The sequence below is a fragment of the Protobothrops mucrosquamatus genome, unplaced genomic scaffold, assembly GCF_001527695.2.
Source record: "Protobothrops mucrosquamatus isolate PMUCROS unplaced genomic scaffold, P.Mucros_1.0 scaffold1921, whole genome shotgun sequence".
In the NCBI taxonomy this organism is placed as follows: domain Eukaryota; kingdom Metazoa; phylum Chordata; class Lepidosauria; order Squamata; family Viperidae; genus Protobothrops; species Protobothrops mucrosquamatus.
The window spans coordinates 263,362-276,872 of record NW_015388043.1 but is presented as its reverse complement, the minus strand read 5'-3'; the positions used below and the strand labels follow the sequence as shown (position 1 = coordinate 276,872).

General features: G+C 34.7%; 2 protein-coding genes across 2 annotated transcripts in view; both read right to left on the bottom strand.

The window, feature by feature from the left end:
• The window catches only part of TNFAIP8 (TNF alpha induced protein 8), a 35,052-nt gene extending 27,678 nt beyond the window's left edge, over window positions 1-7,374 (bottom strand). The window contains exon 1 of the mRNA XM_015823580.1: window positions 7,310-7,374. Coding sequence (XP_015679066.1) covers window position 7,310 — 1 coding nt within the window. The 5' untranslated portion in view covers window positions 7,311-7,374. The remainder of the gene's footprint in view (window positions 1-7,309) is intronic.
• Window positions 7,375-12,490: 5,116 nt separating this feature from the next.
• DMXL1 (Dmx like 1) overlaps window positions 12,491-13,511 on the bottom strand; it is an 83,406-nt gene continuing 82,385 nt past the window's right edge. Inside the window, exon 44 of the mRNA XM_015823578.1 lies at window positions 12,491-13,124. Coding sequence (XP_015679064.1) covers window positions 12,900-13,124 — 225 coding nt within the window. The 3' untranslated portion in view covers window positions 12,491-12,899. The remainder of the gene's footprint in view (window positions 13,125-13,511) is intronic.

Genomic DNA, 13,511 nt, shown 5'->3' with positions numbered 1-13,511 from the left:
GTAAAAAAGGGATTGGTTGGTTCATGCTACTGTATGTCATGAGGATACATTTGATAGATGAAAAATAGATTTTGTATAAGTAGTTAACCTGACAGCAATAAAGTTGGGTGCTAATAGTCAGCAAGTTGTGTTCATCATGTAGAAATATTTTTTCTTAAAAGTATTTCACAACCATTATTTATTTAGCTCATTAAAGACTCTGAATGACTTACAGAATTTTAAAACTATGAAAAAATTTTCTATATAAAATATGAACAATAGCCAGATCAATCTAAACAACCATAAGTGGGCCTAGGAAAACATGCATGTCTTAAGAGTGTTCCACAAAACCAGCGGAGTGAGCTCCAATCTAAATTTGGGAGGACGGCTGTTCCACAGGACAAGTGCAGTCACAGGCAAGCCCCTCTGCCTGAGTCCCCCAAGATGATATTCTTTGACTTACAAGACTTTCAATATGGGTCTCCCATTGGATCTGTTGAGAAGGTACAAACAACAAACAATCCTACTTTAACTTGGTTTAGAATCAACAGGTACCAATAACATTATCAAAAGGAAAGGAATATTACAGCACAAACAGCATTGTAAAAAACTGGGAAAAGGACAGAAAGTAGCAGAAAGAAATTAAAGGTATCCAATAAAAGGAAATATTACTACATCTAGCTTATGCCTACATCATTCACTATCTCCCTAACCTTTTGTAATTGTAAGCTATCCTTAATGCATCAGATTCGTTTACTGCTTCATACAAAGTCTTATTTTCCTTCCCACTACTGAAGAGTTTGTCATCAACCTCTTTGGATGTTACTTTGTCAGTCAGACTAGCAATCCATCATTTGCATCCCATCAATTTAGAGACATAAGTAGTCTGTGGCTACTGTAAGGAGTCCTGTTTGATTTTCTAATGCACACATTCATTGTAAGGGGCAATAAAAAAAATTAAGATTTCTAACATGCACGCTCCTTTTAAAGAACAGTCGACTTTTTAAAATATCTTTCTTAAGTTTCAACATCTGACATTAAAATGCAAATTAACATAAAAGGAGAGGGATGACATTATACATGTTTGACAACCTATCTGGAGTTAGACACTATTAATATATCATTTAATAAAAAATTTATTTCAGATTGTAATTCAACATAAATTTTAAACCTTATGTCCATATATATTCACAGTGATCAAGCATAGTATTATAATAAAAAATTAACCCATTTAGCCACATAAGAACCGACATTTTCAAAAAGCCACTAATTTAATTTACAGTGGGTTAGAAACAAAAAAGCTGGCAGCAAAACCTTCTAAAAACTGCAAATATAAAACAACTAAAACAAGTTAAGTGTTGCACATTTATAGTAAGATATAGGACAGAAAATATAAGAGCACACATTTAACTGAATGAAAAGATAACCAGATATTGAATTTTTGCAAGGCACAGCTCGGGTAACAGTTATCAAGAATAAACTTTCTCAAATTGCAGGTAGAAAGTCTCTTGCCTATATAATCCCCTGAGAAGCAATTTGTAGTTGATTGGCTGATATGCAAAGGAGCAAGAATATCTTTAGTTATACAGTTAAATATAGCATGATAGGATCCTTGAATGTAGCTCAATCGTAAGTTGGCCGCTTACATGTTGTCTTTGGAACAAATGCAAAACCTTTGCAATGGCAGTTGTCTTATCTTAGTGAAGAGCAAAATAATTCTTGTTTCAAACATGAACAAATGAGCATCTGGTGTTATGCTGTCAATCAAGGCTGGGCAACTCACGAGCTCATGGTTCATCATGCTGATTTTTTAAAGCCCTGTTTCTGCAAGGTTCAGTAACTATGGAAACTTCTAAATACAGAAACTAGAACATCTGATACTCTCGTTTCTGATTTAGGTGGTTTTATGAGCACTGGTTTTTGCAGAAACAGTACTTTCTAAAAGAAGACTCCTCCTCCACCCCTTTCCATGAATTCCATCTTTATTTAATATTTGCTAATTTTTATGTTTGTATTTATAATTTTATTGTTTAATGTGTTATATTGTCATTTTTATCTTATAAGCCTCCCAGAGTCGCTTGACAGCAAAATAGGCGACATATAAATTTAACAAACAAACAAATAAAATCAGCAGCTATGATAGCCTGGACAATTTTGACCTTCCTCCACAGCAACCTTGGCTATATTGAAGCTTTGTGAAAGAGTAGGTGTCCATATCTACGTGTACAGATATACTGTATATGTCTGTTCTCCAACCTGTCATCCAGCACTCTAGCTATTGAGGGGAGAGGTTTTTCAACTGAATGTAGGTAAACATGGAGGAGGAAAGCTTCTTCAATGGTTACCCTTAATGATGATTTGGAAAACTCAATAGTGCAATGAGGCTACTTAAGCTGAATCAAGAGGTACTTAAAATAGTGCCAGCTACACTCAATCCTTTGTTTCCAGGACATATTTAAAGTTGGAAGCATACTTGGATGGATATATTTAAAAGCTTCAAAACTAGTTTGTATTAGAAACAAGACCTTCTCAAAAGTGGTCCTCCACTTTTGGAACTAGTTTTCAACCTAACTGATTTAGAACTCCTTTGGCACAAAACATGTTTGAATCTTGTCCTCTGTCCTTTTAAATCAAGTAAACAAATATCAATTTAAAATGATTTGTTCAAGCCACCTTAAAAAGTTTAAACAATATTGGTTTGATTAATTTACCTTTATTTTTCTAATGAGTTGATTTATGTTCTGAGTTTTTCTTAATAAAGCAAAAACTCAACTTGTTTCTGACCAGTTTCAAAAGTTGAAAACTGGGTGGCTGTTTGTGACAAAGTCAACCTTAGCAATACTGCTCCTCATTCTTAGGAGTCAATCCCCCATCATTTTTTTTTACTACAGTATATGACGTTTTCTTGTGATTTTTCTTCCACACTTAGAATAAAAATGTTCCACTGATTTTTATAACATACTGAATTATACATTTAGTCTACTTGTGCAATCATCAGCAAACTAGTTCCAAAACCTGCTATACGAATCCAGCCAAGGAGCTAAGTAAATAAATTTCTATTTACAGTGGACAGAGAAGAAATAAAACAGCAGATTATGTGAAGACTACATACACAAGCACTAGAAAAACATTTTCTTTTGTGTTGGGATAATTTTTCTTCTCAGATTTATAGCGATTTTCATTTTAATTAAAATCTTAAGATACAGTAATCATTATTAATGCTGACATCATTAAAAAGTGAGGAAATGCCAAAGCAAGTATATAAATGTTTCATAATCCAGAGATTCACAATAATCTCAGCAGAACATCTTTTGCTTGTTGTGTTTGTAAAAATGGAAACACTGGCTAGCAAAGCCATCTCGTACAAATTTCATATACGAATGAATAATGGTTTGAGAATGCCAATTCCCAACACAGACTGCAATAAAGACTAGTGTGAGGTAATGACTAATTTCATTCACCAAGGTAGCTTCTTCTCAGTAGAAATAAAGGGACTAGAATCTTTTTCTCACACAAAATAAGTCAATATTTCCATACTGGTTGGCATTTATAAACACTGAAGTTCAATACTCAGCATATCAGGGAATGATTACTAGTTCATCTCATTCACACAGATGATTTAATGCTTAATTCAGCTTCATCCACCTTTTCTCAGTCTTTGTTTGGTGTGTGAATCAAGTGAACATATGAAAAAAATAGAATTTCTGTTATATACAGTTTCATACATAGCTTTTAAAAATATGCTTTCTCCAACTGTTTCAGCTAATGAACTTGCTTACCTAAGATCTACCTTTTCACTTCTGTCAGAGAAATAGATTCCTCTGGGACAATTATTTTTCAGGGTCTTCTTGAAAACTAAACATTTCACATGAAACCTGTCCCATTCTAATGGAAAGTATCTATTACTTCACAACTGGTGTAGCACCTAGAAAAATGTAAACTTTTGATGATATTGCATAGAATTATTTGGAATTGGAAAAAAATCCACAAAATCCTAAACTTTTATGACAGGCCATTAGAAATAATAGTGTACCCCCTTTAAATAGCTTAAAATATTCAAAGCAATATCTTTGACTGTACTACAAAGCAGCTGCTTGGTTTAAATTGACAGTAAATAAAATATTATTTCAAATTACCCCCATAATAAAATATATATTGAAGCATTCAGCCGATTACCAAAATAGCTATGCATGCTAGAGAAAAAATATGGCATGGTGCTTATTGCTAAAATTAACAATATATTAACAAGTTTTCTAATATCTCAATATACTGAAAAGCTGTTTGTAGCCTATTTTTATGTAGCCCTAAAAATGAGCAGAAAAGAGGGCAAAGCCCTAGAACTCTTCATAATTTGCATGCATTTGCGTTCTTTTTAATCGCCCAAATGAACAAATCAAAGTCAAGAATTTAACGCGATTCATTCTCTACCCAGTTTCAAGCTTGTCTTCAGGTAATGTCTGAAGACGGCTACCTCTGAATCTTTATGTTACATATCAACTAACTGTAGTAATGCAAGATTTTGCTGCAGCAAAACTATTAATCTCCAAAGTACAACAATGCTACTTTGAATGGTAATGGAGTTTTAAAAAATATGGATTCAATTGTTTAGAGAATCAATTGTTCCAGCTTCCCTAATGTAACTTGCGGTTATATTATCTATTTTTGTTCTCTACTCTCATCTTAAATATATAATTTGGCATCATAATAAAAAGTACACTTATGAAAGTTTTCACTTCATTTATTGAGGAGGACAGAGATCTAGATATTTACATACTTAACTATTTTACAAATGAATATAAAAAGTTGTACTCTTACATGGCATTAGGTGTTATGGTTACATAATAGGAACAAAGGTCTATGGTAATAAGTACACATTTGGCATTACAGAAAAGGCAAAAGTTGCCAAATTAATTTCTGTTCAACAAGCATACCCTGGTGTGGAATGTATGGTACTTGTTTCCAACAACAATCTATAAGCCAGATTTCTAGGAGATTCCTGGTAAAACAGACTTGAATAGCTTGAGGACTTAAGCCACACAAATAGCAAAAGCAAATCTTCAAAGGAAAGGAAATTTATAATCACAACAATCTTAGTGGATGCTGAGCTCATAACTGAGACAAAGTTGTTTAACCTTCACTTTCTATCTAGTGAAGCAATTCATTTTATCTAATCTATTTTGAGTTATTAACTGGCCCTTTTACGGATTGTTTAGGTCAGAGATGTCAAACTGCTGGCCCGCAGATCGGTTTCATCATACCAAAGCCAGGCTCACCCCATTGCCGGCAATGCAAAAAGAGTCGTGATATGTCGCAACACGTCACGTGACGTGGCGAGTTTGACACCCATGGTTTAGGTCATCCCAATAACTTTGCAAGCATTTCTTTCCCTATCCCCACTGCAGCAATAGGCCAGAAACTCATTAGGTTGCTGTAGTATTAGAATCCTTTCTTGTCCTAAAGTCCTCCACTATTTATGAGAGAAAGAATACTGGAAAAATCTTTCCTTTAAGGATTACACAAATCATATTCTTCAGAGCAAAAGCACAATACAGAGGAACATAATCCCTACACAAACCCACCCAAAACTTCAGAAAAAAGAAAAATCCAGAGCACTTGTATCTTTTCTGAGACTTCCATGATTCTGTTTAAGCAAACCATTAAACCTCAGATTATAGACATGTTCCTACCTTCAAAGTCTGTCAAATGACATACTTGGATCTTTAAGATACCATTAGGCACATCAAACACTATAAACATGATTCATTCACTATTTAATAATGCTTTAGTTTGAATAAATACAACTCTCAGGAGATTCATTAATAAACTTAGCATTTTTTCTTTCCAAAATTAAAAGGATACTTTTCCCACATTTCAATTTGTTTTAAAAGTCCTAACATTTCAGACCCAAAGAATATATTATACTGTACAAGAAACACAACAGTACTTCAAATATAAGGTATAGACTTATTATACTGTACTTTACTGCAATTTTAGTGTTTTTGCAACTAACTGTAAAAACATAGATACAGCAAAAAGTAATTTTCTGATGTTTTAAATCAGATCCAGATCCAAAAAGAGTGAGCATGTTATCGGTTCTGTCTAGGGAACTACTGTACATCTGACAAGTCCTAGGGCAGTGGGCCTTTTCTGCCATGGCACAGCACTGTGGAATCACATCATCACCTGAGGTGAGGTTGGCCTCATCATTTGTGTTTTATCCCCCCCCAGGTGAGGGAGATAGTGAGCTTCCAAAGATCTACAACCAGGTAGCCCTCAATTAGGAGGACCTACAATTTCAATCAGTTGCTGCCTCCCTGATTGATTGATTGTGGTATTTGCAGCTTCCTGACGCTGAAAATCACCAGATTGGGGAAGCTCTGCATTCAACAGGTTGCCTTGGACGATACAGATATCAAATTTAAAAATGAACTGTTCCCTTTCCCCCTCCCCTGAAAATCCTACTAGCTCCTAGAAAACACAAAAGCATATGCTGTCTGCCTCAGTTGATATTTTTATTAACAGCAGCATCTCCATTTAAAACAGCGAGAGATATTTTATTAGATTTTTATCCTGCTTTTATTGCTTTACAAGTAAAGGGATCATACATAATAATCCCTATTTTCCCGACAAAAACCCTGTGCGGCGAGTTGGGTGGGTGAAAGTGACTGGCTCAAAAGTGGGCACTAGAACTCAAGTCTCGAGGTTTTTAGACCAGCACTTCAATCGTTACATCAGATTGACTCTCCATATTGGCAGCATTTGGTTTTGAAGATCTAGTCCGGACTCCACTTCTACATAGGGGGAGCTTTCTCCTCCTTTCCCCACTTTCTTAGTCCTATTCTTAGTTCTAGGGCAGGCAACCTTGGCTCTTTTATGACCCGTGGACTTCAACTCCCAGAATTCCTGAGCCAGCATAGCTGGCTCAGGAATTCTGGGAGTTGAAGTCCACGAGTCATAAAAGAGCCAAGGTTGCCTACCCCTGTTCTAGGGGAAAAGCACCCTATGCATCTCTAACGTGGGGAACACTAATAACGTATAACGAATTGTAATTAATCACAAAGCTAAGAACCAAAGAGTTACGCAAGAAAGAATTTAGCCTGAAAACCGAGACTTGGCTGCTTATGAAAAGTCTCACCCTCAGCCAGCCAAAGCTTTGGGCGAGGACCACCCCGCAGAGCGAGCGCACCCACTCGTCTCCGCCTTAGTGCAAACACCAAACATTGCTAGACCCAAGGCATTCTCTCGCCCGCCCCCCCCCCCAGCTCCACCAACTCTTGCTGCGCCCCGGCGCGCCGGGCAGAGAGAAACCCACCCCATTAAAACCGCTTACTATGTGCTCCGCGGACGCCGGAGGTCCCAACGCATATGCCAACAATTTAAGACTCTCCGTGTCTCGGGAGAGAGGAGGGAAGGAAGGGAGGCGGGGCATAAGAAGAAAAGGAGGCTGTGCTAGAGACTTCGGGCCAATAATTGTCGGGAAAAGGATCAAAGAGGCGGGCGTTGAGCGGCGGGGGGGGGCAGCGAGAGAAGGAGTTCGCGTGGTGGTTTGCCAGGTGTGCCGGACCGGTTCCATCAGCTTTTGATCGCGCGGCCACTCCCGCGCAAAGCAGCCGCTCATCCCAGGATGACAGCAGGGATCGTGGTGGGCGCCGCAGCTTTTCCAGAGAACACAGCCCACTTCATCCCCCGAAGGGCGGAAAGAGGCTGGTCTGATCGTCGTGAAGGCTCTGCGAGACCATTTTTCACTTTTGCTAGAGAGCGCGTGATGAGCAATGTTAGATTGGGTAATCATCTGAACAGGATTTCTCAATGGTTTCCTTTGTAAAAGGAGTTGAAAACGTGGGCGTAATGGACATCCAGCCCATTCTTGTTTTTATCAGTTCCGTGTATCAGTTGGGAGTGACTCACAATTACCCGTTTTGAACAATCTGTCTGACAACGGAGCACTCCTTATTTGCTCTTGTAGGCCTTTTAATGGTGTAGTCATTTCTCTCTTTGCTGTTTGCGCATTCTTGTTTATGTGCCAGCTGCTAGATGTAGTATCTCCCACTATGTATATAAAAGCATGTTTGATTTGTAAGTGCCTATTTGTTTCAAGAAGATATTGGTTAACCAAATAGTATAATAGAGGTTTCTGCCCATCCAAAGTTAGTTCTGTACAGCACATTTTCCATATTAATATCAATAAATGTAAGCTATTCTCATGACAAGCATTATCTATGGTTTACTCAATTCAGTTTTTAAAAAACGGCAAGACACAACTGGAAACCAACAAGACTAGGATTTGCACACCTTGCTAGGCTAAATTAGATGGCTAGTTTACAACTTAATACATAGTGCAAAATCAATGATTCACACATTTACAGTGGTTTAAATTTTATTAGGCTTGAGTGATATTATAAAGTAACCATTGTAGCAGCCTGTAAAAATCTAAAGGGGTACTTTTTCTAATGGGGACTAGAATCATTTGAAGATTGACATATTACAACTCTTGCTCAGGAACTCAAGCTGGGATATTAAGGCTTAATAAAGGTATTTAACATCAGTGCTGAAAAACTCGGCAAAAAGACAGAAATAACCTTAAAAAGTGTTGTCCTAGATACCACACACTTGGTGGTTTTCTCAAAAACATTACAAAAGTAGTCTGCTATTTACCTTTTTCTGCTATTCTGTTGACTTCCCAATTGGAAAAGGCTGGTACCAAGATATACTACTGAGGCAACTGTTTTACATATAGGGCCTGAAGTTTACATTATCCATCAGTGGAATATTTATGACCTCCCCCCTGTAGCAAGCTAGAGTTACATGATAATACTATGTAACACATAGGAAAAGGCTGTATGTGTATGCACCTATACAGGAAAATATTTGTAGTTCAGGGTTGAAATGAAGGGTCCTTCTGAGACAACCTGCTGAGCTTGGTTGTTTTCTTGCAGATGTTTCATTGCTCAAACTAGGTAACATCAATGCTAGTAAAGAACGGGGTTTGCGCTCTGCTTATATTCTAGTGGCTTGCCCTATCAGTGTTAGTGGTTTTGGAGGTTCTTTGGTTGGGCTATTTGCTGTTAGCTTGTTTGGCAGTTCATTGATTAGGGTATTATTTACTTCTTGATTTGCTTTTAATTGTTGAACACCTAAGATGAGCATAGATTAATATCAAGACCAACAATCAAGTATGTAAGTATATAAATACATTTTCTATCTTCCCAAAGGCTTCTGAGCTGGCAAGTTTTAGCTTGGAGAGTGTGCACAGAGACAAGCATAATAAACATAATTTTTATACCAGTGTTTATAGTATTTTATAGTATTTTTGTACTCAAGTAGCATAAAAATGCAGAAACTCTACATTTCTGTGACAGAGCACACAAAAATGGCAGGAGCCATTACAATTATATGTAGCAATATGTGATGGCTACTTTTTAAAAATTCTATAGAGTGAAGCAATCCAGGATAATAATTTCCAATATTAAGTTATCTGCAAGTTAACGTAAGTAGGCAAAATTACCTTTTTAATGTTTTCTAAGCAATCTAGGAATTTATTTGACAAACATAATTTCCTCTTATACTAATGAAAGGGGCGAATAATAATAATAATAATAATAATAATAATAATAATAATAATAATAATTATTATTATTATTATTATTATTATTATTATTATTATTATTAAAAAAAAAGCTGGAAGGGACCTTGGAGGTCATCTAGTCCAACCCCCTGCTCAGGCATGTGGTAAGCAGAAACTTCTTTTATCTTCAAATTATATTTGAATTAAGGTCTATTTAATTGCACAACTAGTATAAATATGAATTATAAACCACGGCATGTCCTCAAATTATATTTTAAGAGGAATTTATGGGTAATTCATGGCATGTTATTGATATTCTATACCATGCCATGAATTCCCCATAAATTCTATGGAGAATTCTGTTTTATTCTATAACTTCTTTTAAACAGTATTAAGAAACAATGGACCCCATTATAGTAATTAAAAATAAAGATATGACTTGATTTCAGGATGAATACAGGTAACATAAATATTGACATATATTTCAAAAGCAGTCCAGTGCAAAAACTAGGATATACTGGCCTCCACAAAACAAAAATAATTACATTTTAGTGTAAATCACCAGAAGGTTCCAATACAATCACACAGTCTACTAGAGCATTTCTTCCATAGAACATTAGTATGTGTTAGAAGTTTATTTTTCTGAAATCGTGTACCATTTAAAAAGCAAACATGAACAGAACTAATTAGCTAATGATAACTTTTATTTGGGGGTTCTAAACCTATGCATATGCTTTGTAATTTGTTTTGTACACACAGAAACGTATAGAATCATAATAATGGCAACTATAATATTGACAATTGCACCACCCTTACCTATTTTTTGAGCAGTTACTGGTGGTAGAATGCTTAAGCATTTGATTATTTTGCCTTCTTTTTAATTATAGAAGAAATAAATTGAATCTCTAATATGCTTTTAGAAAAATGGAAAATTCCAGCTACTTCATTTGGTATACTAACAAAAGAGAATGTTGAAGTACATTAATGGGAAAATATTCTCTAGATACTAATTGGATGAAAGAGAGGCACATAACATTTTAATATTACTTAAATCTTTAAGTCTTCAAATAAAATGTTGACCAACTATGGCATCATAAAAGTAGTACATGGTTGTTTGTGTAGGTATGTATTAAATACATGACTCTTAAAAATATCAGATTAAGAATCTTCTTAATGAATACACTAGTCGTTCTAGTCAAAATGCAGAGCTTTACACAATATTGGAGTCTTAAACTTAGTGCAACTTATCAAAAAGTTTACTAAAGATTATAGTTTTTCTCAAAATCCCATGTTAAATTTAATTAAAGGAGCTTGAGTTACAAGTAAGCTAAATTCTTAAGATTTTGATATAATTTCTGATTTTGCAATTCAGATATAAAATTGAGTAAATTGGTCCATATGCTAAGCACTGAAATGATTTTCTTTCACATTAATCTTCTGAATGAAGTATGAAGGGCAACAGAATTTGTTTTAATATTCTTAAATGAAATAAATGGTTATAGCACTAACGTTTAATATCTCTTCCTACATACTAGCTGTTATGTCAGTATAATTTTCCTACAAACATAGCAGAACATTACTGTTGTTGATGGCTCAGGACCCCAAGCGTATACATACACCCTAAGCAATTATAGGATTGGACTATTAAACATATACCTTCGAGGCAAGCAACTCAATATATGTGCAACAGACCTAAAATGTATAAAGCTATTCTCACAGAGTAATTATTGTGATTGAGCATTGTAATTTATATTCTTCCCTCTGCATTACCTGTAAACTGACTCAAATTTTTAATTCACTGTATCGAACAGCTGCACTAGCTCTTTAAAATGCTGCTGTGTATTTCTTCTTTATAAGAATAGCATAGGTTATTGCACAAATGTATTTTTGATTATGTTAACACTTGTTTTCTTAAGATTTGCATAGAAATATGCTAAAATTACATTAAAATTCTATATAAAAGTAAGAAATGTTACTTTTAAAAGTAGTGTCCTGAGAATAGTACAAAATTAATTATACAAGCCCTTCATTTTTGTTTTATTTACAGCATCTATTCCCAGACAAAATCTGTTTCACATGAAATTGTATTGATAGTTTTTCCACAAAAATATTTTAGCAAACTGTTTATAATTTGCATTTAAGTAATCTGTCTCTAATCCAATTATTTTCCGAGACTTTTACATGAGTAAAATAAGAGAAGTTCAAAATTATTACACTACATGGCCTATTTTAGCACACAGAAAATTTTGAAAGCTTTTTACATTTTTATATTTTGGTCAAAAAAATTAAGTGTACACAGTTATTACATTTAACAAAACCAAATTTCAAATTCTTGATATTTTAAAAAAATATAAATCTATACTATTTATCATACATTAGAATAGTTTTCTTTTGCAACCTTTTCTTATTTTGTTTACTTCAGAAATGAAAGATAAATGCTATGATCTAAGTGCCAGTGGAAAAATAAGCACATTTGGCTTAAATGAAAACAAAATTTACTGAGAAAATAACATTATATGTCAATTTCCTGTGTTTTACCAATGATTTAAGCATATTTTATAACCCCCACCCAGATTATTCAATTATCCTATGCAACATATACTTAAATTCAGTTTCATGGATTTTAAATGTTATGTATTATTTTTAAATGTAATTCTTAAAACAATCAGTGCTAGATATTCATACTATATTTGCCTATTTTAAATAAGGATTCAATTATATATATTTTCTTTATCTCTCTTGGTTTAAGAAAAAGACTGCCATCCTGATAGCAGTCATTCAAGCATGAAAAGTTCCAAGACAAACTTTTATCTTTTAATTCTTCACACTTAAATACCAAGTTCAAGTTGGAAAAGTGAACAAACTAGATCTCAGGAAAATATTATCCATGGTGGCTCATCTATTAGCATTTCTTCCTATAGCAAATCTCACTATAGCATGGGTATCTACTTATGTCAAGTATGTTTATTTTACACAACTACAACCCATATACAGTTAGAAAAAGGAATTTGGCAACTGATTGTTTTGTCAAGCTAAAATAGATAATATTATAAGGCTTCTTTATGGAACGGTCTTTAGAAATTAAGTGATAAAGACCATGCTCAACATGGAATGAGGCATTATTTTCAATTAAGAACAAACAGTACTCAACAAAATACATAATAAATATTTACTGAATCATCAAAAACTATTCTTATGCAGAATAAGAAGGAATTTGCTAACCTTTAAGGCATTAGTGCATTAAGGACTATATCTCCAAGAAATAAATATAAACATCAGGAAATATTACTATAGTGCTACCTGTACAATTATGCTTGATAATATTCTATAATATTTTACAAGTGCTAACAGCACTTTAGAATACATATTTCACATCAGTTTTCAACATTTCACCAAATGAATTAAATCGATCGGGCAAAATTCTCATCTTCACTGTCCCATCAGCTCCACAGGAGAATATGTGATTAGCTGGTCCTGTCTCAATCTGCATGACACCTGTCCCAAGATTTCTGAAAATAGATTGCCTAGAATGTTCATTGAGGAAAGTATGAAGAAGACTGAAACCAGACAGACTCCATACCTAAAACACAAACAGAAAGGGAAAAAATGGATTGTGGTTTTGAGTTGATTTCCAGTCTGATAAATACAGTATGCTTCAATTAACACTCAGATGTTTTAGTTATGGTTCTTTTTGAGTTCAGTTAAGAATGGAAATTAAACATGAATACTTAAATAAGTAGTATTTTTTTAAAAGTTAAGGCTAAGACTAAAACAATTTAGAACACATTTTAAATAGGACATATACCTATCCTACCAGGTCAGACAGAGTGAGCACACTCCTCATCCCTTCCTTTAAATATTGACATCTTATGGAAGCTAGGAAGCATGCCATTTTTGTGGGAACTCCTGTTCATGGACATATTCCTTCTGAAGTTCAGCAGCCTTCCCCCCCCCCCCCCCCCCCCCC